This window comes from Sinocyclocheilus anshuiensis, unplaced genomic scaffold, assembly GCF_001515605.1.
Source record: "Sinocyclocheilus anshuiensis isolate Anshui unplaced genomic scaffold, SAMN03320099.WGS_v1.1 scaffold861, whole genome shotgun sequence".
Classification (NCBI taxonomy): domain Eukaryota; kingdom Metazoa; phylum Chordata; class Actinopteri; order Cypriniformes; family Cyprinidae; genus Sinocyclocheilus; species Sinocyclocheilus anshuiensis.
In genome coordinates, this window is record NW_015554217.1 from 1,027,505 (window position 1) to 1,053,329 (window position 25,825).

The following is a 25,825-nucleotide window of genomic DNA, read 5'->3' on the forward strand; positions in this document are numbered from 1 at the left end:
ATTTGAAAAGTTATTTAATACCAAACAGGTTTTTGTGCAGCTTCTCTGTAAACAAATGTAATCATGTTGTTTTCGATTGTCTGAAAATAATTAAATCTGAACTAATTAAGAGAATAACAATTTTTTTTACACAAAACATTTTTTATGTAATGATGAATGATGAAATAACACATTTTGATGATTTTAGACGTTATAAACTAGAATGCTTGCCTAAAATGCAGTGCATGAAAATGATGACAAGTGGATCGAATGGAATTCTAATGAGGAAATAGGTAACCAATAAGTAAAACCCCTACAATCTCTCTCTCTCTCTCTCTCTCTCTCTCTCTCTCTCTCTTTCTGATTCCCTCTGTGGAATCTACGATCTCAAACGTTTCCCATCCCCTGTGATCTATCCAAGACCTGTTCAACTATTAGAGAAAAAAAAACTGCTCACACGTCACTGGTGAAGGTGGATCATAAACGTGCCAATACCTATAAAGCTAGAGCGCGCGAGATGCACATAAGACTCATAGTTCACCTATTAGAAAGAATCTGGAAGTTTCACTGGATATCTTCGGTATGATTTTACACTCGTGTTGAGGTGAGTACACACTCATTGTCTGTCTCTGTTTTACTTAGGTCACCATTACCTCTGCTATTAAGATAATGTTATTTTAGATTACTGATTGCAGATTACTGATTGCATGTTTTAGCCACAGATCTGACAGATAGATATTTGTTACACCATTCGATAAAGTGTCTTCATTGATTATTAGGTTAAGAAATAACCATCTACTTATCAAGAGTCATTTTTCACTGTATACATGATTCTTCGGATATTTAAATCTCTTAATGTTTCACTATTTCTTCAAATGAGAATAAAACCTGAATAAAAGAACTAAAGAATAAAAGTTGTTTGATGTTTATGTACACCATGTACTAGGCTATATACTATGATATTATACTTTTTTAAAGAATTTATACGTTTTATTTACTAGGAAGCGTGTTTAAGAGAGATGTTCTGTATTAAGCACAAATGTGTGCTACTTTCCAAACTTCCCATAATCTCAAGTTCGTTTCGAGTCTGATTTACAGTCGAAGTGGGTGAGAGCAAGGCTGTTCCAGGGGTTGCACCCCAAGAAAAGGTGGATAAACTCGGATGAAAGACATGCCAGCGCATGCAGCTTGTAAAACTGTTTGGAATAGTTGTCAGTTTCTTTTTCTTCTCTGGGAAACTGGAGAGATTGCCAGCACGGTAGATCTCCTCTCTTCATAAAACCCATGTAAAACCCGTATAATGTCCTATTCTTATTCCATGCCTAGATTTCCAGTAAGCGCGTAAAGGGATCTTCTTGCGTGTCACACAACTTTTGGAGGCGCTCCATCAAGAAGAAGATCTCATCACTGGAACAACACGCACGTGGATTCTTTGCTTTCTCTTTTCTTTTCTTTTCTTTTTTTTTTTTGGCTTTGATCATCGGTGGAGATGTTCGGGCACGATATCTGCCTCGTGTCCGCGTTGCTGGCGGCTGCCGGTGCTGTCTTCCCGGCTCTGCTGTTGCTTGTGGTTTCGTGGCTGCTGTGGGAGTTCAGGTGGAGCATCACCCGGGATCGGACGTGTAAACTCCCTCTCCCGCAGGGCTCCATGGGCTGGCCGCTGGTCGGAGAAACTTTTCACTGGCTTATCCAGGTAAGACTTGTCATATAAATACAATTCTACTCTGTTTCTCTCAATTCTTTTTGCTCTTATTTATGATTTATCGATCATGGATTTCATAGGCTTATTTGTTCCCTCGATTATAAAAGTAACATGAGTTCTAATAGGCCTAGCTATAATAGCCTAAATTGTAATTTTATATTATTAAAATATTTCAGAAGTAAAAAAAAAAATGAATGAACGAATTAGGCCTAGTTATGAATTAGTTAGGCTATATATTTAACAATGTAATAAGTAGGCCTTAGAAAAAAAAATGTTAAAATCAGTTCTCGAATTATTTCGTCGGGGTTGTCGCGAAATAGGCTAAATCTGTAATTTGATTTACTCATTCGTTTTGCGAAGTGTTTTTGGCGCCCCCAGCGCATTTAACAAAATGTAAACAATGCATTTTAAAATATAGGCCTATATAACATTTTCTTATATATATTGTTTAGATCTTTAATAGCCTAATGAATAAATAAAATTACAGACTTAGGCTATTTCGCAACGACCCCGCCGAAATAAATCGAGACCTGATTTTAACAGTTTTTTCTTAGGCCTACATATTACATTGTTAAATATATAGCCTAACTAATTCATAACTAATTCGTTCATTCATTTTTTTATTTTTTTTTATTAATGCACCAGCATGATACAGACGGCAAAGAAGCACGTGTCGCTATGGTTACCACCGCACGCAAAGCCGATTTAGCGCACTCTGACTCACTTTTGTGGTTACTGTAAGTTCTTTAAAAATACTGTGAAGTGTAGCTATGAAAACAACACATGAAGCCCCCTGGATGAAATTATGCTAGTAGCCTATTAAACGCCATTTAATTTATGAGGAAAGAGTCGACTTCCACAGCAAACCACCACATTTAACGGTATTTAGATTTTATATAAGTTAATTTTTTATTCCTGTTATAATTTTTGTAGATTAGAGTGTTCTATGTTGCATTTTATGTTATTTTGCTAATATTTTTTGCATTACCTTTAGTGTTAAGCAATGTTTAATGCTTTCTCAAAGAAATATGAGGCATATGAGCTCCTCTGCTGGCCTAATGTACAAATCCACAAGGGGAATTATTCTCTGCATGTGTGAACTTGATGAGGGTGTAATTTTTCACTGTGGTTAAAACAGACGTTTTCACCTTGATTTCATGCACAGCGGCAGAACTGATCAATCCATTGCAGAAGAAATAAATAAAATTGCAAGATGTAGGCCTGGGAAGTTAATAAAATAGTATGGAATTTCCTATATAAATTTTTGTAGTTATGGTCAACTCTATAAATAATTTTAAAAATACTTATAGTCACAAATGACTGGAAAAGTCTTAGAAATGAATTGGTCAAAAGTAGTGGGGACCCGGGGTATTGCATAAAAGATTTGACATGAAACTCTGTTGTGTTGTAACAGGGATCCAGCTTTCACATCTCCAGACGCGAGAAACACGGAAATGTTTTTAAAACTCACCTTTTGGGCAAACCCCTCATCCGAGTGACTGGTACAGAAAAGATTCTGCTGGGTGAACACACGCTGGTGTGCACGCAGTGGCCCCAGAGCACACGCATCATCCTGGGGCCCAACACTCTGGTAAACTCAGTTGGTGACCTGCACAAGAGGAAAAGAAAAGTAAGTGTATCTGAAATGCATGCACTCTGAAAGACTTGCTGTTTGAAAGTCTCAATAAAAAAAGGCATCTGATCGAAAATATTAACCCATTAATTGCTTTATTTCTCCTATAAATAACCCTGTAAAGATGAACGCCTTACTGTTTTCTTTAGGCTCACAAAAATTAATATTTCATTTCCAGCCATTAATGTTGCAATGAATAGTTCAGCATTTGATCAATACGATTTTGTTTTCTATTCGCTTCCTAGATCCTTGCAAAAGTGTTTAGCCGTGGAGCACTGGAGGCCTATCTGTCACACCTTCAAGATGTCGTCAAGTCTGAAATTGCTAAGTGGTGCGCCGAGACCGGGTCTGTGGATGTTTACACCGCAGCCAAGTCACTCACTTTCCGCATCGCAGTGCGAGTCCTGCTCGGTCTGCACCTGGAGGAGCAGCAAATCACTTCTCTCTCCAAAACCTTTGAACAGCTCATGAACAATCTCTTTTCTCTTCCTATTGACACCCCCATAAGCAGCCTGCGTGAGGTGAGAATGAGTCTAGTTCCGATCTTCCTTCCACAGGCTAAAAGTCACATTGTTTCACAGCTTGAGCAAGCAAAATAAAGTACATTTCCAAGTCACTAGATGAATGTCTAAATCTCGGCTACTTTCGAGAACTTTAATTCATGAACATAATCTATTGTTTTGTTGTAGGGAATCAGGGCCCGTGAGATTCTGCACTCTGCCATGGAAAAGATCATAGAGGAGAAACTGAAAAAGCAGCAAACCAGTGATTATTGTGACGCTTTTGACTATATGCTGAGCAGTGCGAAGGAAGATGACTACGAGCTTACAATGCAAGAACTCCAGGTAAACCTTAGAAGGCCAAATCCAAATTTATTGTGTGCTATCTTTGTACTATTACCTAGCTTTAATTATTTTATTTTGTAGAATTATATTTTGCTTCCATCACTGGTGATGATGCCATGACAATGTTTTGATCCAATTACATTTATTTATTCATTTATTTATTTATACATACTTCCACAGACACATACACATACAGGTGCATCTCAATAAATTAGAATGTCGTGGAAAAGTTCATTTATTTCAGTAATTCAACGGCATTTATTTGATCAAAAATACAGCAAAACAGTAATATTGTAAATATTATAAAAAAATAATTTTAAGAAATTAATACCTTATTTCAAGGATGCACTAAACTGATCAAAAGTGACAGTAAAGACATTTATAATGTTACAAAAGATTTATATTACAAAAAAATGCTGTTCTTTTGAACTTTCTATTCATCAGAGAATTCTGAAAAATGTATCAAGTTTTTCACAAAAATATTAAGCAGCAAAAAATTGTTTTCAGCTTTGATAATAATAATAACCATTATTATATATACATTTATATTACTGTTTTTACTGTATTTTTGAGCAAATAAATGTATCCTTGGTGAGCATGAGACAAATTTGTAAATTTTTCTAAAATGTATGAGTATGTGTATTTTACATTTACATTTAGTCATTTAGCAGATGCTTTTATCCAAAGCGACTTACAAATGAGGACAATAGATATATATATATATACATACATATATACATACAGGGCCCAAAACTAACACTCGTCAAGCACAAAAATGCGAGTAAAAATCAGCGTTGGCGAGTATATGTAACAGTGTCAGTTGCCAGTTGGTGGGTACGACTTTTATGAATTATAACAATGCAATGAAGTGAAAACAACAGCCAGTTTTTAAAGAGATTCACTGTTTCTGACATAAGCGAATAAAATAATCTTGTCCGTGTATATATGCAAAATAAATTGCTATTCTAATTGTTAATTGCATTTCATTTTTGCCTTTCGATTTCATTTGGATTCATGTTTGCTAATTAAATAAATTAAAATGCATTTCAGGAAACCGCAGTAGAGTTAATCTTTGCTGCTCACTCCACTACTGGCAGCGCATCAACATCCCTCATCCTGCAGCTGCTGCGTCTTCCAGATGTGAGTGAGCGCACCAGAGCAGAGCTGGAAAGCGAGGGGTTGATCGATGACGTGCATGGATACTGCCGCTCTTGTTGCCATGGGAACGTCATCAGTGAGGAACGCGATGCTGCTGAGAAGAGTACCAGTGAGTGGACATCAGCGATGAATAAAACAATGTGTTTTGAAGCAGGGGACAAGGAAGAGGGGCGTTGCTCTCGGACCCATGTCCCATACCTGAGTTTGGAGAAACTGAATCAACTTTCTTACCTGGACTGTGTGGTCAGAGAGGTGCTTCGGTTCCTCCCACCGGTGTCTGGGGGATACAGGACAGTTCTGCAAACATATGAATTAAATGTAAGTGTTTTTGTTTTGGTTTGGTTTTTGTATTTGGCCAAAATAAGAACTGCAAATGCCATTTTTGGATATTGAATTAATTGTCTGCAAAAGCTAGTTCATGCTAATAGCTAGATTTTCTCAGTAGCATTTTTTATGTACGGTATATTAGAAACATTAATTACAATTCTTACATATATATATATATATTATATATAATTATATATATTATATATAAAATTGATGAAAAAAATTGATAAAAAATGTAAAAAATAAATAAATAATAATAAATCAAAATAATAATAATAATAATGTGCATCTAACACTAAAATGATGTAAAAATTTAAATTATTTTTTCAGTCAAATTTTATTTTAGGAACATTACAATTATTTCACTATAAAATTGTATTACTTTTTTTTTTAATTCATTATAAAATGTAAAAATCATGATATAATGTGAAGAATAATAATAGTAATAATAATAAGACGTTACTGATGAAAAAACATGGATTCAAAAAAACTTGTAAAATGTTTTTTGTGCTCTGAGCACAAAAATGGTATAAAAAAATGTAAGATGACAAATTTTATTTTTATATTTACTTTTTATATTTTGAAGTCTCAGAAAGGTCTAGAAGGCAATGTGCTCTAATGAAATAATTCCTATATTATGCATCTGCAGGGTTATCAGATCCCGAAGGGCTGGAGCATCATGTACAGCATCCGTGACATGCATGAGACAGCAGAAGTGTATCAGAACCCAGAGCTCTTCGACCCGGACCGGTTCTGCGCGGATCGAAACGAGAGCAAAACTGACCGCTTCAGTTACGTCCCTTTCGGAGGCGGTGTGAGGAGGTGCATCGGTCGAGAGCTAGCTTTGATTGTGCTGAAAACTCTTACAGTGGAGTTGCTCGCCACAGTGGATTGCACTTTGGCAACAGAAACATATCCAAGTATGCAGACGGTGCCAATCGTGCATCCGGTCAATGGACTGCACGTGTTTTTTAACTACAGAACCCACGGAGTTGAGAGAAACCGCAGGGAGTCCACGCATATATAGACCAAAAAATAATAATAATTTAGACACTGTACAACATAGAACGCCAACACATAGACATCAAATTGCTTTTGGGAATCATGTACAATCATGCAGTTTCCTTTCTGATGTTTATGTAAAGCAAAACATCTGGAAATGGATGAAATGATGAACTTGACTCATTCATTAGATAATGCAAAGTCTTGAAATCTTGTTTTAAGTTAATTTGTGAAAAGGATAAATATCCACTAGAATGCATGAAAAAGTTACTTAAGCCTGTGTAAAAGCCTGTTAGGTTTGAATAAGCAAGCCATTTTGATGTGCATGTGCACGTCTAAAAAATAGAATAGAATAGAAATGCATTTAAATTCATTTATTCTTTCATCTCAGCCTTGTATGTGATATATAAAAAAAAACTGTTTTTGTTTTATGAAATGAAGTAGGAACACAAATAAGCTCTGTTTAGATTTTTTCTCAAGTAAATAGAAATGGCTCACTAAATAAAAAATGATATTACTCCACTTTCTAATTTCTAGGCCACTGTACTATTAAAGTGACTAGTTATCTATAAGTGCTGTCCTTGCGGCTCTGTACTCTAGTACTTACAGAAGTTACATATTGCTTTAAACCATGTAAATAGGTGACTAATGCATAGTTATTTGTGTTTATCATGAATGTAAGCTGTGAAAAATGATCTTTGCGCTGTCAACTGGGGGATCAGTTTAAATACAGGGAAGGAGAAAACAAGCAGCACTTTTTCTCCAAATTAGGAGTATATGTGTATACATGTTGTGTCAATACTTGTAATACTTGTAGTTACCGTGCTCATGTTTGTCTTGTGGAGTAGTGCTCATGTTAATTGGTATCTTTTATGGTATCTATTCTGAAATGTGCATTTGGAGCTCTGGTATATAGTGTTTAAGATGTCTCTGTTCAATAAAGAGATTTGATGTTTTTATTTGCACATTGTTGAGCGTGAACATTGTGTTTGGGGTCAGTAAGTTACATATATACAGTATCTCAAAGAAGTGAGTACACCCCTCACATTTTTGTAAATATTTTATTATATCTTTTCATGTGACAACACTGAAGAAATGACACTTTGCTACAATGTAAAGTAGTGAGTGTACAGCTTGTATAACAGTGCAAATTTGAAAGGGTCAGGAACTATAAACCAAAATCTAAAATAGAAACAAGATAGCGACCTTGCTGAAACTGAAAGAAAAATAACATAATAAAACAAATCCTAGAAATACAACTGGAACTTCTCACGACACAAGGATAACAAAATAAAAAGGGAAAAAAAAATCGAAAAAGTTCAGGACTAACAATAAAAGGATGAAACCACTAGGACTGTACTAGACTATAGACAAGACACAGAGACAAGGAAACTAGGACCAACGAGAGGGAAACTGGACAAACCGAAGTCGACTGACAAACCCACTCGAACAAGACTAACGGCAACAGCACGGAGAATTCACACACACAACCAAAGAGGAGACAAGGAGAGAAATGCTGACAACGATAATGACGACAAAGGAAATGGAGACACACGAAGGTACTGTAGACAGAGGTAATGAGAACACTGACGACAAACGGAGGCACTGAAGACAAAGATGGCAATCAAGATGATGCAGATAGACAAAGGTAAAGCATACACGGACGACATAGGAGACAACGAACCAGCCACGACGAGAGGGAAATGAGCACCCTATAAAGGGTTAGGGCACACGAGGATCAGCTGAACACAATCGGACAAACAAGGACTAAACAAGGGGGTGTGGCTATTGAAATTGACGCGGCGGGACAAGAGGAGCACATGGCCAACAAAAACAAAAACACAACCGTGTTCAGGCACAAGATAAACAAAGAAACATTGAACAAAGACAAGACAGACAAGGCTGTCAGGGCAGGATCCCTGTACCACAGTAATATATATAGTAATATATATATATATATATATTACTGTGTTTTTAATGGAGCCTTGATTAGAATAAGAGGCTTCTATATTTCATACATTGGGGTTTATAAAACATATCTGGCTACGTTACTGCAATTTCTAATGAGTAAAGGTTTCATTTTGTCTCAACAAGCATTAAGATGTTTAACACGAAACTACTCTAGACTGTGAAGAAAAAGACCGTAGTGTTTAAATAAAGCAGAGCTGTGCCTGAATCGACCAGCAGTAGACATGCAGCCTCTCTTATCAATACAAACGGTTTGAAAGATTTTTAGGTCACTGAGCAAATGAGGAAGCAGCTTACACACATGTATGGACACAAAACTGACAAAATAATCTGTCATGGACTGACACACACACACACACACACACACACACACACACACACACACACTTAAGACTAGCAGCCGAAGGGCACACAGACATACCAGATGGAGAACATACAGTGTGCTTCAGTGTCAAGGCTGCAAGATATATTTGAGAGGATGAGAGTGGCGAGAGAGGTAGGATGAAGAAAGGTTATAGTTAAGAAGAAACAGATGGAAAAAGATGCAGGAAGTAATTGTCATGAAATCCTAAAGGAATCATGTGACTTGTGACTCTATTGTGATCTTGACCTTTGACCTTGATCTTATAAAAATAAAGGGGAAAAAGGGCAATATATACAAATGTATGTACAAAGTCAAATAAATTAGTAAAACAAAAATGAAATTTGTTTCTGCTCTGCTGAAGAAGTCGATGCTAACAGTCGTCTTTCTTTCCCTTTCAGCTTGTTTGATCTAACAATCAAATTTCCTTTGAAATCTATACGGTATCCTCCTATTTCCCTCTTTATTGTTCCGTCATGCCCTTGAGGCAGGATCATAGTTCAGCTGAACTTCTGAACCGGATTACTTTTTGTGTATGTGTGTATACATAATGTCACACCTTCAATCATCTGACTCCCAGTGGGATAAACAGCATGATTTGTAAGTGCCGATGACTTAAACACACTACAAAAGTCAGCCATCCTAACTAACCTACTCTAAATATGGACTGGTGAAGAGTTAAATGTCAAAATCAATATTCTGAAAGGTCTTTGAGCTAAATAAACCCATTCAAGCATGAACGTCATCAGCCACAGGTAACATGTTTAGCGTTTGTAAGGGATCAGTCACGGTGGAAGCTGTGTGTGATGTGTCATGACCTCTGGTGGCAGTATCAGTGTGTGTTGGAATGCAGAAGCAGCAGCTGGTGTCTACGCTGTAATTACCCCACAGCACAAATGCTTCCTGACCCAAACACATGCACACACACACACCACTCCTCTGTAGTCAGAGTTCACAAAACAAGGGCAAAGGCACATCCTTAATTGTTCAGTGTATGTATTATTTTATAAATAAATAAACTAGACAGACAGACAGACAGATGCATTATACATTTATAAATTATAAAACAATACAGACAGACAGACAGGCAGGCAGAGAGATAGATAGATAGACAGATAGATAGATAGATAGATAGATAGATAGATAGATAGATAGGCAGGCAGGCAGACAGACAGATAGATAAAAACTTCATATTTATAAAACATTAAACATTTATAAATATTTAGAAATTATAAATCAATATACTGTATTTATAAAATATACATTTAAAAATCAATAATAAAGATAGACAATACTGTATGTATTTATGAAAATAAATTTAAAAATGAATAGGCCTATAGATAATAATGTAGGCATATTTATAAAAAAATATACATTTAAAAAACAGTAAGATAGATAGACAGACAGACAGACATACCGATAGATAGATAGATAGATAGATAGATAGATAGATAGATAGATAGATAGGCTACTCTATGTATTTATAAAAATATACACTTATAAATCAGTATAGATAATATAAAATATATTTATAAATCAACTTTTATTTGAGGGTTATATATTTTAATAAAATATTTAATATTTCATAATATTTGTAAATAATATTTTAAATGTATATATGTGAAATACATGCATGCATTTATTTTTATTAAAATATTCATATAAATATATTTACATTGTTCAATATAAGCACAAGCTGCAGGACGGGAAGGGCGGCTTCGATGATACGGTGTCGGTGATGAAATTCGGTACCGAGACTGACGGCCGGAGGCCGCGCGGACGACCAAAGAAGAGATGGATGGACCGGATTACCGAAGACATGCGTCACGTGAACGTCGCTTCAGAAGACGCCTTGGATCGAGCCAGAGGGAGACGAGCGTGCCGTCAAGCGAAATCTGCCATTGCGCGGGTGTAACGCTAGGAAGAAGAAGCACGAGATGCAGGACTGTCCCATGTAAATGCAGTGACTCTGAACTCGCTCTCTAAGCATCCCATTAGAGTGGAACGGTGTCTGGTGACAAATTCAGCCTTCGTAAGAACGAGGATATCACCTCGACATGACTTCTACAGCTTATACTGCAACTTCAAATATGACAGGCTATAGTTCACATTATTTCCTGTTGTGCTTTGGAACATAATCATCTTCACCTCAGCTGCACATGTCATTGCCTACTGTACTTTCCTTAAGGGGAACATTCATTCATGAGGAAAATATCCAGCTGACTGTGACCGGACTTGCTGTTTACCTGAGTTGACTGAATTTGAGTTATACAGAAATTCTCCCCACAGCCTTTGGGTGAATCACAGCAAATGGCAGTGCTGCATTTTTTAAGTCATTCATCAGACACATATACAGAAGTTGGGTGGGTTTTCAGGCTTCAATAACACAGTGATTGACATGCTTTAACAAAGAAGAATCAGCGCAATAATAATGCTACACCCACTGTCAGCACATCTGCATAAGCTTTTGATGCAGCAAAAATGCTTATGAATGAATAGGTTCAGCTCGACTGAGTGTCTACAAATATTCAGGGAGGACTTGGTGGAGTTTCATGGGTAAATGCACTTTTTAGAGCTAAAATCGAATGGTATTATATACAGTACAGTGGCATCTCAATTCACAAATCTGTCATCGGACTTGATGGTTACTAGTGATACTGTCACATAATTATAAAGAATCTTTTCAAATGTCATTCAGACTAGCTTGGCTAACTGCATGTATTTACTTTGTGTCACGTGTTTGCATCTGTATGTTTTACTAAATAATATTTCCATTCAACCATTCAACATCTGAATCATCACTCCTCTGGAAAAAAAAAAATGTTGCATGAAAGCAAAAGGCACATCTTGGATCATCTAAAAAAAAAAAAAAAGCACATAACAGGAGTTCCCAACCTTTTTTGTCCGTTAAATCCCATCTAAATATAGACGTGTCCAGTCCTCTTGGAGGGGCACTTTCTTGTGGAGTTTTGATCCAACTTTCTCCAGCACACCTGCCTGGAAGGTTCTAGTGGCCTTGGAGGCCTTGATTACCAGGTTCAGGTGTTAATTAGGGTTACAGATAAATCAGGCAGGACGGCGGTCCTCCAGGATCAAGGTTGGAAATCTGATCTCTTAATTATTTTAATAATTTACTTGAAGTACATCCTGAGGTTTTTGATGTTGTTGCAACTCTTCAATATACTTTACATTTACATAGCCTAATTTATATATCAACTTTATGTATAGTTATTTTGTCTTGAAATACATGTACATATGTAAAATAGCATAATAATAAAAGGCAATATTTGATTGTATCTATTAAAAATTTAATAATTTCAAAGAGTTTGAATATGTAAGCACATTACCAGATGTTTATTTCTGTTTGTTTGTTTTATCCTAGATAGACAGACAGACGGAGGCAGATAGATAGAAAAGTATTTTAAAATGTACACATTTATATATTTATTTATATTAAAACAAAACAAAACACAAACATTTCAAAGAGTTTAGATTAGTAAGCATAGTACCAGATGTTTATTCCTGTTATTTTCATCTTTTATTCTGAAGACATTATATTCACAGTTTCTTTTGCTTACAGACAGAACCGGTACAGTATGGCCTGCAGCAATTATCTTGTGAGTTCAGTCTCAGGTCATATTGTTCGACTGAATAAAAAAAGCAGTCAAGCAAGCAGCTTTTTCTAACGATTAAACAAGGATTGAACAGGATTTTCAACATGAAACTGCAATTACAACACATTCTACTATCATGTGTATCAATGTGATGCAGTGGCATGCACAGACCTCCGGAGGGGCAGGGGAGTTGTGGGGGTTGGTGGTCCCCCTCGGTCGAAATCGCGTTCCGGGAGGTGTTCATAATTACAGACAAATTAATGTTTTTTATTACAAGTTGAACACAGGGTAGACGATGCACTCAAGAGACCACACCTTCTGTACCTGCGGTTTATCTCTTTGTGCAGGGTGATACAACGCCCGCCAGACTTTGGATGAAGACTTACAGACTGGAAAACAGTTATTATAGTTAATGCCTGCTCTCTCAACCTGTTCTGTCAGCTACATGCAGAGCCACAGACTGCGATTACAGCAAGAAAAGAGTGATGGAAAACAAAAAAAAACAGGTTTGTGGTTGAACGTTTTGTGTCGGCTTCTTTGAAACTCACAGCTCCTGAATCCTGTGGTTTACCTGAGCACTGCTCACCTGCGTCAACGCTGACATCACCACTAGGACTGGAACAGTTCAAAGGTGACCTCAGTTCAGGGGAGGTGGCCTTCAACACAGTGTCATCTACTGGTGACAGACGGACATGTACATTCATATGAGGAATTTATTTAAAAGCTTTCCCCTTAACTCTTAAAATAAAAACAAATGCATGTTTAGCAATGTACATAAATATGTATGTGTTTAACACTTCACTTCTCCCTTTGGAGAAAAATAATGGTAAAAAAAAAGGTCTCTTAAAACAATAGTTCACCCCAAAATTACAATTCTGCTATTATTCACCCTCACGTTGGTCCAAACCAACATGCTGATATTTTTTTCAGTGAAACACCAAGACAAAAACAAATCCCATAAATAAAAGTATGAATCCCAAATCTAATTTATCCACTGATAATAGTTATGGAATTTCACATCTAGTGTCCAAATGACCAAACTTAGAAGTCTAAAAAAAATAAAATAAATCTACATGTATTGCAGAGAAAAAATACCAGCATATGAGAATGACAAAAAAAATAGTCAGTAAAGATTTGAAACAGTAAATGACAATTATAATTTTTGAGTGAAATATTTCTTTAAAACAACCTAAAAGAAAGATTCAGCATCACTGAATTTTTCAGCCATTATTGATTATTAATTGACCGCTAATATACACACACACTGATGAATATAATGTCATAGATCACAAAAAAAAAACACATTAAAAACAACAGAGCAAGACATTTGTTCATAAATGGCAGTAACCACATGAAATTAGTTATCATAATTGTCAGACATTATCAGAAAAGAGCTTACGAATAAGAATCTGGTCCCTTTTCCATTCTTTTAAAATAGTCCTGACAGTTAAATCTGTTGAATTGATCCTTTGAGCAGACAGATTTCTTCTGGAAGGCACCTTTAGTCTTTCGGTGAGTTAGTATATGGCACAACATTCTGAACATGGTCAAGGAATGTATGTAAACAAGTGTAATAAAATGTTCTCAAGGTCTTTGTCTCAGTCACTATAAGTCCCGTTGTGGTCAATTAAATGCTTTTCCTCCAAAAGGCAAACCTATAAAACACACGACAATCTATTATAATGAAAAGGTCTCACTAGGATTCTTATACGGTAATATTAACAAAAAAAAATCTCAAGAGTAATTAAGGGCTTATTTTTGTAATCACTCGAATCTAACTTATAATTACACAGCCATGAAAAATAGATTTCAGCTGCAAATGCATATCAGTAAATGTAAATGTAAGGAGACTGTTATATAAGAGACATAAAATATATACAAAAATATTTGGCTGCAGAATGCCGTGATCATCTAACCAGAATTAAGTTTTCTAGGAAGTTATGCAGACAGACATTAAGTTATTAGACATTTTAATAATCTTGTGAAATTACAATTCTGTCATGCTCATGTTTACCTGCGGCTCTAAGATTCGCTGGTAGGTGGGGCTGGACAGTTCATCAAGTGTCTCAGCAGCAGGTTTATTAAGTGTCTCAGGCAGAAGGAGCCCCAGGCAGGCCGCGGAAATCCCACTCAAACAGAACACCATAAATGGCATGGAGGTGTGCAATGATTTCTGGACAATTACCAATAAATCAGTACATAAATCAATATAATAATAATATATATTAATACATTAATAATTAATTAATCACACAAGAAAATATTATTTTGGGGAAAAACATGTCATTTCTCAAATCAGACAGCATAGCTGCTTACCATACTTGGCACGAACGGTGCCAGAATTCCCCCAACTCTACAGGACATGGAACACACACCTAACCCTGCATTCCTAACACACACAAACACACTTACATTAGAATTAACCCAGCACATACAGTGAGGGACTTTCAGATTGTACACTGATTACATAATAGATTAAACTATAGGGCGCTGGAAGTTAAAACACAGAATTTTATTCTGTAAGGACATACAATTGAACACATTTTAATACACATTTTTACTGAAAATGACAAATGCAAAAGAGCTAAACCACAAAAGATGTGTCATATCACACATGCAGCGAAAGCGTTGACTGTACCTGATCACAGTTGGGTAGAGCTCTGATGTATACACGTACACAATATTAAATGCAGCACTGACCATCAGTTTTCCCACTAGAGCCAGCGACGTGGCACTTAATAAGGACCCTGAGGAAAGCAAACAACAGGCTTTAGACAACCAAATTATAACTGCACGAGGTATGCTTATAGAGAATATATGCACTATGGTCAAATGTTTGAAATTGTTTTTTTTGTTGTTGTTTATAAATGTTGATAAAAGCTACTTAATATTTTTTTGTGGAAACCTTTATACACTACCATTCTAAGTCTGGGGTATGTAAGATTTAAAATAAAAAAAGAAGAAAATTAATATTTTTATTCAGCAATGACAAATTAAACCGATCAAAAGTGACAGTAAAGACATTTATGTATATTGTTACGAAAGATTTTTATTTCAAATAAATGTGTCATGGTTTCCACAATAATAATAATTACAATATTCATTATTAAATAATAGTTTGAGTAGATTGATATAATAATTGAGCACCAAATTAGCATATTAGAATGATTTCTGAGGATCATGCGACACTGAAGCCTGGAGTAATGGCTGCTGAAAATTAAACTTTGCAATCACAGGAATAAATTACATTTTACAACATAATATTAAAAAAGTTATTTTAAATTGTAATAATATTTTTACAATATCACTGTTTTTACTGTATTTTTGATCAAATAAATGCAGCATAAGACATAAGAATAATGTTAATTATTTCACTTTTGACCAATTGTTTGTGGTCCCCAAATGTATCGTAGAGCATTCCTGAAATAATTAATTGCATAGATAACAAAAAGTCAAACCAAGCGGCATCAAAACCCAATTTACTTGGAATAATTATCACCTGATACAGGTACAAACATTGTGAGCAGACAGGATATGCCTGCAATTGCAAGAAAATAGGACATCGACTTCCTCCGGCCTGCCCTAAAAGAAAAAAACAAACAAACACACTCAGCTAATAATGTGAGAGAGTGATACTGCAGCGTGTGGATGTGATCGTGTATTTACCACTGTTTGTTAATGAAGTACATGCAGAGCGGATACGCAGGGAGTTCCACCAGGCCATACATGGCAACGCTAAGGTAACGATTACCTTTAACTTCACTGGCACTGAGGGTCAACCCGTAATACACAAGGCTACACGCATACCTGCAACACACACGCACGCACACACGCACGCACGCACGCACACACAGAATGAGTATATTAAAATGCACAAACCTTTGACATCATGCTGTAAGAGCGAAATTAAGATATAGCTTTGGAAAATAAATATACCTACCACACGTACATGAGCACCACAGTCCTCCAGCGCAGTATGGGATGTGTGACCAGCTGGAAAACCCCAGAACTGGCTGCATCTGGAGTGCTAGTGCTGACGGTCCGCCGGAGCTTCACTGGAATTCTGCCTTTCCCGTTCCTCACAGCAAAATCCTGCAGGATGTCCTCAGCCTTCTCCGTGTGACCCCGAGAATAAAGCCAGCGTGGAGACTCTGGCAAAGTCCTGCCATAGACATATTATCAGACATATTCTCATTTTTCACGTTCAAGAGGCATTATGACATTTTACAATATGACTGGAACTTTTTGACGGGGGAATTTTATTATTTTAATTATTTATTTTAAGGAGTATTTTAATTATGATACAGGCTCAATATTTTTCCTGGAGGTTGAGCTAATTTTTTTTTGCTCTTTTGCCCCTATTTATCGACATGGAATTACCATGGAATTTAACTACATTAGTACATTCCTTTACCAGAATACACAAAAAAAACTCTTTTAAAAATGTATGTTTTTGCTCAATGCTTAAAGTGTCCTAAGAGCAACACCAAGTGCAGCTTTACAAAGCACCCTTTCACAGTAAACAAATCAACTGGGCCAGTATCTTCCTGGTGGCTTTTAATGAAGTCACAGTGCTATAGTTTAACAGGAGGTAGCTAGCTGACCGCACCGCTCACTTACACACAGAACAGGAAGAGCAAAAGTCCAGGACAGTTGGCTACAGTTGCTAGGTTCCGCCATGGCCGAACATAATAACCCAATGCGGCAAACAGAGTGATGCCCACTGCAAAGGTCATATTAGTCAAGGTCCCTGGAACACAAACAATCGTATTAGATTTATATGACTACAGCGAAAGTAACCTACAAAACTGATTTAAATATTAATTAATGTGCACCTGTCATAGCCCAGTAGCACTTTCCCACATATTCCTGAGTGAGAACAAAGCAGACCAATGCCATTCCTCCATTCATCATCCCCACCAGCAGCCGAGACACAGCAAATATCTCATAACTGGGTGCTAACGCTGTTCCATACCCAAACAAGACCTCAAAAAACAGACCTGAGAGAGAACAGTTTTAATAGAGGTCACTTTAACAACATGTTAAACTGTTGTTTTAGGAACGTTTAGGCCTTATGTTTGTTTCTTTGCTTTTGGTTTTTAGTTGGTTGTGTATGAAAATCAGCACATGACATCTTTGCAAAGTAAAGCAGTTATAGATGATTAAATAGATGCAAAAAAGAAAAGACCAATCACAATTCAGTACGCAAATAGAATGATGTAATCCCTCATTATGAAACATTATATCAACTGAAACATTTTCCAATTGTAATCCTATATTACTTAAATTCAAGTAATTTAAATTTTTAAGTAGTGCTGGGCAACGATCATTCGCATCCAAAATAAAAGTTTTTGTTTACATAGTATGTGTGTGTACTGTGTATATTTATTATGTATATATAAATACACATACATGCAGAATTAGGGTTCTAGGTTTAGTACAGCCCTAAGCAGAATGCTTGATGCCTTGCAAGCACTGTAATAATGTGAAACTGTATATTATAGATTATTACAAAGAACAGAAACCAGTTCAGCTCCATCCTACCAGTGAGGAAAACCGGCTTCCTGCCGATCTTATCAGAGAGTGGTCCAAACAGGACATTTCCGATCAGCACACCTGCAAAGAACAGGGACCCAGCCAAGTTCACTTTGTAGGCTTGATGCTTAATCAGGTACCACTACAAGAAAAGACCAGAAGAAGGAATATCAAACTGTTCAAATATGGATGCATATACCTGCTGTCCTGACCAAATATTAAGATTAAAAGACTTCCTAATTTGATGTCAAGTATAGGTTAGATTTGTATTTGAAAAGAAGAGCAAAGTTTAAGACAAATTTGTTTAACGTGCTGAATTGATGACAGGCCCTTACCTCGGTCACGATTGAGCTGACATCCTCTGTGAATTTCACACTTTGTGTTATATCATCATCCGGACTTCCAGTAACAGGTTCTATGTTATATTCTGGCACAGCACCCACTAAAATTATGAGCATGGACTGACATGCCATGTAAATCTGTAAAAACAAGACAAATATTTCAGGTTACTTTCAATGATCTAGGCCCAGTAAATACAACCAGTTTACTACCAGTAAATGAACAATATCCAAACTGATCTCAAATCAGTGCAAATTAAAACTGTTATATGGTAGAGATGACCACTAGAATGTTCGTTTCATGTCATTTTCTGTTTATTTTCAATTAAAACTATGACATTACATTATAGCTATAACTCATTTATTTCAAATATATTAAACTTGAGAAAAACAGAAATATAAATGTGCATCTTTGAAAGAAACCTTATTACTATATCCTACCAATGTGGTAGAAGAGGACAATTTAGAAAAAAAACAGACTACTACTTTTATAATGTTAAATGTATCCCTTTTTACCACAAAATATAATCATTTCACATTCACCTGCTATGAGATAAACAACATTACAAAGGGCTTTGGTGAGTTTTATAGTTGTTTTTTTTTATATATATTTTTAAATATAACTATTTTACTTTTTTTCTTGTCTCATATTGAATAATAGGCAAGGAAAAACACACATTTTGAAATGAAAGTTTGAAAGGAAATAAAAGAAGCAGGAGATGCACCTCTGAAAAATAATCCAAAATATTACTTGATGCACAAACATGTTCAGTTTTTAGAGCCAACAAAGTAATGCCATTCCTGGACGAGACTTCATCAGATTCCAGGGTCTTAACATGGAAATCCCAAACTATTTATAATAAGTAAATACATTTAAAAGTAAATGATTCACTGAAATTAGGTCAAATTAAAGCAAAGACATCCCATTGCCTGGGGATGAGATGCAAATGTGGCATGGTTTCAAAGGTTTGATCCATCAAATATACATTTTGCATGATTACTGGCTTGTGTGATCAGAAAAATAAAAGGAATTTACCACCACAAACACATGTCTGTCCGGTGTTTATGGATTTGCGTCTATCATCAGTTACCTGTAGGAGAACCAGGATGGTGACCATCCGCTTCTGGTGTCTACCGAATTCTCCAACCACCTGGTAAGCCTCCTCTAAATCCATTCCAGGGTCAAATCATCCGACTGCATGCCAACGAGTGGATATTCACATTTTTAATAATGGGTTTGTTAACAGCAGAGGTTTCAGATTCTCTGCTGTTTGATCTGGCTTCCCTTCGTGTCAAATCATCCGACTGCATGCCAACGAGTGGATATTCACATTTTTAATAATGGGGTTGTTAACAGCAGAGGTTTCAGATTCTCTGCTGTTTGATCTGGCTTCCCTTCGCAGACGTGGAATGAAACCACGTGATACATAGTGGTTCTGATTGGACGAGACTGTGACATCTAAACACGTGGTACAGACCTAGGTTCTGATTGGACTTCAGAAATTAACGCTTAGCATGTTATTTTTAATTGTATCTCATTTAGATTAAAATTAAGGGTTTAAAAGTAACTATTCTTTGTATTTTCAAATCAGTGGTTATTATTATAGACTACCAGTCACTATTCAGGTGGAAATTATTGTCAAGATCGAAAAGGTAGAAAGTTCCATATAAACGTATTCGGAGAAACAAAATACAAATTTACATAGCTCAGATAGGCCTGTTTTAGTGCAAGTAAATAAAAATATGAAAAGCTCATTTCTGCACAAATTGAGTGACAAGAATCAACCCTCAAATTGTAGATGTGAAGAAAAAAACAACAACATTTAAAATAACCAATAGGATTTAATGTTTTCTAAACAAACGATTTTCAAAACTTTGGATGATAACTTTATCTTACTCAATATGTAAAGTTTGCCTAAATAAGGTTACAACAACTCTTACATTTGAATTCCTTTATTAAATGCAGCAATCCCGCGAATATTTTTTCTTGTAATAAGAACCTTGTCTCTAAAAATGTGAGGAAAACATACATCTACAAAGAGCACCAATGTTACAGTCAACAAACTAAATGTAATAGAAATAAACTTTATACAAACATTTCAATACCGAACAATACTTTAAAAGCTAAAAGAAAATGATCCACTCCATATTTGAACCAATAAAAAATATTTTTAATTAAACATACAAATGTTCAACAACAACAACAACAACAAAAAAGCTCTCAACTCTAGTGAAACTAACAGAAAAGGTAACCGTAAGAAATCACTCTGAAGTTACAACATTTATTACTAAACTGTGAAGAAACGGATATATGAAAGTTAAAAACATAGACAAATCATATTCAAAAAGACATACACAGACGGTTAAAACAATGCTCTTTAAGACATACAAGGAGAGAGTAAAAAACCAAACATAATTTGTTAATTCTGACACCTGAGAGGTAGTTTAGAACGTGGTGGCGTACACATGCTCTCGTTCTCCATCTTTGAATGGTTCAGTGATTTATTGCCATTTTCCTTCTTGCTTTTCTTCTGGTTAGACAAAAAAAAAAAAAAAAAAAAAAAAACCAATTGATTTTTTGTGGCCAACGCTATGAACGTGTAGCTAGATCTACCATTGTACAGCGTATTTTCAGACAAAAACAAGTCATATCAATAGGAATTCATGATTGGAAATTTTGCTTCAGGGCGAAAGATTTCCCCACAAATAATTTGCAATGGGTTTAGTGTTTTTCACATTGACCAACAGAAAGCTGCTTGGTTCAAGGGACATCTGTGTGAGGTGTGCTTCACACATTACTACACTACTGAAAATATGCAATGGACCTTTTTTGCCCACAAAATTTCGCTAATGTGACCACACCTTAAGCCTATGCATGACATTAAATGGGTCCAAAATGTCTCACCTTGAAAAACGGAACCCTTCCGTTTTCATAACACATCAGGTTCTCATCAAAGCATGACTGTTCAGTGATGTTTCCATCACTAGAAACACTGCCTTCATCCTCCAGAGAGTCCTAAAAACAGAATCGAAGTTACACCAGTCCAAACAAAAGCATCTACTACATCTTCAAATAAGTCTTAATAAATTTGAAAAGAAAACAGTTTCTACTGATGAGATTTAGAATATGGATGGTCAAAACTTATGATTGTAATACCTGGTCGAGAGGTTTCTCCTCTTCTGCCTCTATGACAGTCTCACACTGGCTCAGTGCACACTGAAACTGCTCCTGCTGAGCTCTGAACTCATCTTCCAGCTCCTCTCGACTCCTAGGCTTGTTCAGCACATGTGGATACACATACTCTTTACGCTGAGGAGTCGTTCCTGCAAAGATTCACATGTCACATCAGTGCCCAGTACACATGGACAGATTACTTGCATTTGAGCCACGTCTATATTCATAATGCCATATTTTGAATATTTCCCCACATAGCTTCTCTCACACCTGTAGGTAAATCTTGCCGCAGCTCTGAGCTGATGAAGTGGTGTACTGTGTCCAGTGCTTGAGTGTTGATGGAGAAAAGGATCTCTTTGTGTTCTTGCAAGGCAGCATAATCTTTGTCGGTCTGCAATTCCACACGACGCAGGATTCCTTCTACTTCCTGCTGCATGTGACTCAAACGGCCTTCACAGTCCTTAATGGCTTTCTCGCCCTTTTCTTCTACAGACTGTATGCACACGAGTAAAATAAAAATTTAGCACAGGCAAAAAAGACGTCCTTACGTCATAGATTCTTATTTAACTCTCTCCATTCAAGAGGTTCAGACACAAAGGTCCTGTCCCAATAACACACACTAAATGCACACCATTGAGTAAGCATATTCCATCAAATACTGGAACTCACATGTCCCAAAATTGAAAGATGCTGAGAAAAACTTAAGCGTAGGTTAAAGGGTTAGTTCACCCAAAAATGAAAATTAGCCCATAAATTACTCACCCTCAAGTCATCCTAGGTGTATAGGACTTCCTTCTTACAGACAAATCCAGTCGGAGTTATATTAAAAATTGTCTTTGATCTTTCAAGCGGTGTCATGGCACTCAGCGGGTGTTGCATGCATCAGTCCAAAAGCACTTCATTAAAATGCGCCCATCCATAAAAACAAAAAACAAAAAAAACAACACACACGTCTCCGGGGGGTGAACAAAGGCCTTCTGTAGTGAATCGATGCGTTTTTGTAAGAAAAGTATCCATATTCAAAACGTAATAATCACTTTAATGTAGCTTGCGCTCACTGTTGTACACTGGAAGCAGTTCCTGGCAGATGACGTATGAGGTCAGTGCTGCGCATGCGCTGGTGAGTCTCGTGAAAACCAACGTTTGTTAAAAGGAGCAAAGGAAGCAAAGTTTCCTTACTTTAGCAAAGGAAAACCAGTCTCCTCTTGGCTTATATCGAAATCCTCCGACATTCTTCTTTACAAATCCTCGTTTTGTACTTCTAATTAGTGACCGTTGTTTTGTTTTGATCTCTCCCCTGCGCTTCCACGTGCATCACTTCTGAGCGCCGCATGCACAAAGCCGACCTCCATACGTCATCCGCCCGGAACTGCTTCCAGTGTACAACAGTGAGCGCAAGCTACATTAAAGTGATTATTACGTTGTGAATATGGATATTTTTCTTACAAAAACGCATCGATTCACTACAGAAGGCCTTTGTTCACCCCCCGGAGCCGTGTGAGACACTTTTTTTTTTTTATGGATGGGCGCATTTTAATTAAGAGCTTTTGGACTGATGCATGCAACACCCGCTGAGTGCCATGAAACTTGAAAGATCAAAGACAATTTTTAAATATAACTCCGACTGGATTCGTCTGAAAGAAGAAAGTCATATACACCTAGGATGACTTGAGTCATTTATGGACTAATTTTCATTTTTGGGTGAACTAACCCTTTAAGTCATTTATGGGCTAATTTTCATTTTTGGGCAAACTAACCCTTTAAATTAATTAGACATTGCATAATTAATTTCCCATTCCACTGCGCTATTTTTCCATGGCCTTTCTATATAAACATGCACAAGACAAACATCTTTGACCGTTATGCTTTCGACTTTTGCTTGCAGTGTCTTGTTCATGACATGGTGTTCTAAAAACTTGCCGCTCAAATCAAAAAGTTCTACTTTAAAAACTTGAAAAAAAAAAGAAAAAAAAAAGAGAAAAGCGTTTGTGTTGTTTCCCAAAGCAAAAAAATAAACAAATAAACGGCCCCTAGGTGTGTCCCATCAGGTAAATTAAGTTCTACACACACTTGAGGTCTTTATACTCACTTGAACACTTCTGGTCAAATACATGAAATATGCCATGTGAATAAGACAAGTGGTCAAGTGCAAAGACCGCAGATGTGGGTATAATTGGGACAGGCCCAAACTAACCTTTAGAAGGTCTTGTACAGCTGTGTCTGTCTCCCTGATGAGTTTGAGCTGTTCCTGGGCTTTATTCTCAGTTGAGCCTCTGGCTTCATGACACCACTTGAGTCCCGACTCAGCCAACGAGTCCAGTGATGTCTGCAGGTGTCTGCAGTAACCAGCACACTCCTCCAGTGCCCTCTCTCCCTCTTCCGTCACCCCATTCATCTCTGTTATCACTTCATACACGGAGGAACCCAGCCGAGCACGGACAGACACAGTGTGCTCCTCAGCCACAGTGCATTTACTACAATGAAGATGTGATTTATTAGGGTTTTGTTACAGGAGACTTGAAGGTATATGTTGGGAATGTCCTCTCACCTCTGTATGGAGCTCTGTAGCGTTTCTAGTGGAACAATCTGGGCAGATGTTGTCTGTGCAAGACCCTCAAAGTCAGTCTGAGTGTCCACTGCCAAGAGATTCATTTGGTTCTGCAAACACTGAACCAGCTCGGCCACACGCTGTAGAAAGGTCAAAAAATTATTTAGACAAGCAATGTGACCAAATGTTCTCATTATAAGGTTCCTTCAAGTTCTCTCAAGTTTAAAAGGGTTTTTCTTGGTCTAGTTTGAAAAGTGACTGTTTATAACCCAGTTTAAACACTGAAGCCTGCTGAGCATTTCAGCATGTACAGAAACAGCCTCCCTGTGGCCAATTGGTGACATTTACAGCACCCACAAAGCTTGTGAACATCTGAGCCAATCAGTTTAAAAGAAATGTGATCACTTGGGTTAAACTCAATCCTCCTCTTCAAGAAACTGTCAGTGGGAGTAGACTTACCGCCTGATGTCTGTTTCCGGCTTGGCTAATCTGTTGCTTGAGCTTGTCGTGCTCGGCACGCAGAGTGCTGAAGCCCTGCACAGAGCACTCTCGCATGCTGGCCAACGATTCAACATAAGAGTCAAAAAATGACATCATCTCTGCTTTTAGACCCTGCATCTGTAAGAGACATTTTAATTTGACTGATTACAAAATAATCTCTATAATAATCAAACTGGCATAGGAACATGTAAATTCTTCTGAAACATACCTGCTCAGCCAAAGTGTTGTATCTGTAAAGGGTTTGCTTCAGATTGTCATTCACGGCCATGATAGATCTGATACCTGGCACCGCCTGGGCAACCAAAACCTCCTCTAAATGCTGTTTGTGTTCATCCTAGGGAAAAAAAACAAAAAAAAACCAATCAATGTTATGAATGGGCAATATTAAAATTCTATACAATGCTAAAAAATAAACCACTTACAAAGAAATGTAGGCATCACAACAACAATAGATGGCAAAGGTAAATAGGTAAAAATAGACATCCACAATTAAATAAACACCTTCCCAGTAGTTCTCAACCAGGGGGCCTCAGGAAACTTCCAAGCAGGCCTCAAAATAACTTAACATGATTTAAAATAACCTAAAACTAGAAATCCAACAGTCTGGGAAAACTTGGGTAAATGAGGTTGCTTTATTTTAAAAATGATTTCCAGACTTGGAAGTTATGTAAAGTTAGTAAAATTCTGTCTCTATATGCATTTTTACAATTAATATACTGTCAAGCTAATTTTTTGTAGCTGGCAGAAAAAAAAAATCCCTGAAGAACATGCATTTAAATTTTAAAACATCTGAAATCCAGAAATTCAATTACTTAAATCATTTTAGTTTTTTTTTTTTTTAATTTACAAAAACTAGGAGTGACCATAGTTTTGAAGTCTATGGGGCCTTTGATTATTTTTGTAAATAATGGAGGGCCTTGGACTCAAAAAGATTGAGAACCTCTACTAATATCTAAAACCCTTAAAGGGATAGTTCACCCAAAAATGAAAATTTGATGTTTATCTGCTTACCCCCAGGGCATCCAAGATGTAGGTGACTTTGTTTCTTCAGTAGAACACAAACGAAGATTTTTAACACAAACCTTTGCAGTCTGTCAGTCTTATAATGGAGGTGAATGGGAATCACGGCTAAAACATAC

General features: G+C 36.6%; 3 protein-coding genes across 3 annotated transcripts in view; 1 reads left to right on the forward strand and 2 right to left on the reverse strand.

Annotated features, from left to right (window-relative positions):
* Positions 1-517: 517 nt before the first annotated feature.
* On the forward strand, positions 518-7,611 carry LOC107671105 (cytochrome P450 26B1-like). Its single transcript, XM_016463952.1, has 7 exons — positions 518-583; positions 1,306-1,672; positions 3,096-3,311; positions 3,560-3,835; positions 4,004-4,159; positions 5,210-5,635; positions 6,294-7,611. The coding sequence occupies exons 2-7, from the start codon at positions 1,469-1,471 to the stop codon at positions 6,669-6,671; spliced, it is 1,656 nt and encodes a 551-aa protein (XP_016319438.1). The 5' UTR covers positions 518-583; positions 1,306-1,468; the 3' UTR covers positions 6,672-7,611.
* Positions 7,612-13,854: 6,243 nt separating this feature from the next.
* slc22a15 (solute carrier family 22 member 15) lies at positions 13,855-19,745 on the reverse strand. The gene is made up of 12 exons (XM_016464001.1): positions 19,554-19,745; positions 18,460-18,603; positions 18,134-18,266; positions 17,425-17,589; positions 17,210-17,339; positions 16,530-16,751; positions 16,256-16,396; positions 16,089-16,171; positions 15,228-15,336; positions 14,906-14,978; positions 14,604-14,762; positions 13,855-14,244 (listed from the first exon to the last, which is right to left on the reverse strand). Exons 1-12 carry the CDS (start codon positions 19,635-19,637, stop codon positions 14,188-14,190), a joined length of 1,500 nt encoding a protein of 499 aa, XP_016319487.1. The 5' UTR covers positions 19,638-19,745; the 3' UTR covers positions 13,855-14,187.
* Positions 19,746-20,716: 971 nt separating this feature from the next.
* LOC107671100 (kinesin-like protein KIF11) overlaps positions 20,717-25,825 on the reverse strand; it is an 11,085-nt gene continuing 5,976 nt past the window's right edge. The window contains exons 16-24 of the mRNA XM_016463947.1: positions 25,287-25,341; positions 24,895-25,020; positions 24,645-24,803; positions 24,186-24,325; positions 23,832-24,111; positions 21,908-22,130; positions 21,620-21,786; positions 21,368-21,478; positions 20,717-20,993 (exon numbers count right to left, since the gene is read on the reverse strand). Coding sequence (XP_016319433.1) covers positions 20,883-20,993; positions 21,368-21,478; positions 21,620-21,786; positions 21,908-22,130; positions 23,832-24,111; positions 24,186-24,325; positions 24,645-24,803; positions 24,895-25,020; positions 25,287-25,341 — 1,372 coding nt within the window. The 3' untranslated portion in view covers positions 20,717-20,882. The remainder of the gene's footprint in view (positions 20,994-21,367; positions 21,479-21,619; positions 21,787-21,907; positions 22,131-23,831; positions 24,112-24,185; positions 24,326-24,644; positions 24,804-24,894; positions 25,021-25,286; positions 25,342-25,825) is intronic.

Bases quoted from the DNA above. Each gene is read 5' to 3' on its own strand.
- LOC107671105 (XM_016463952.1), top strand. From the start codon at position 1,469: ATGTTCGGGCACGATATCTGCCTCGTGTCCGCGTTGCTGGCGGCTGCC. The intron at 1,673-3,095 runs GTAAGACTTGTC...GTGTTGTAACAG, and splicing joins CTTTTCACTGGCTTATCCAG to GGATCCAGCTTTCACATCTC. The intron at 4,160-5,209 runs GTAAACCTTAGA...AATGCATTTCAG, and splicing joins TTACAATGCAAGAACTCCAG to GAAACCGCAGTAGAGTTAAT.
- slc22a15 (XM_016464001.1), bottom strand. From the start codon at position 19,637: ATGGATTTAGAGGAGGCTTACCAGGTGGTTGGAGAATTCGGTAGACAC. The intron at 17,590-18,133 runs GTAGGATGGAGC...GTTCTCTCTCAG, and splicing joins GAAGCCGGTTTTCCTCACTG to GTCTGTTTTTTGAGGTCTTG. The intron at 17,340-17,424 runs GTGCACATTAAT...TTTGTGTTCCAG, and splicing joins GTGCTACTGGGCTATGACAG to GGACCTTGACTAATATGACC.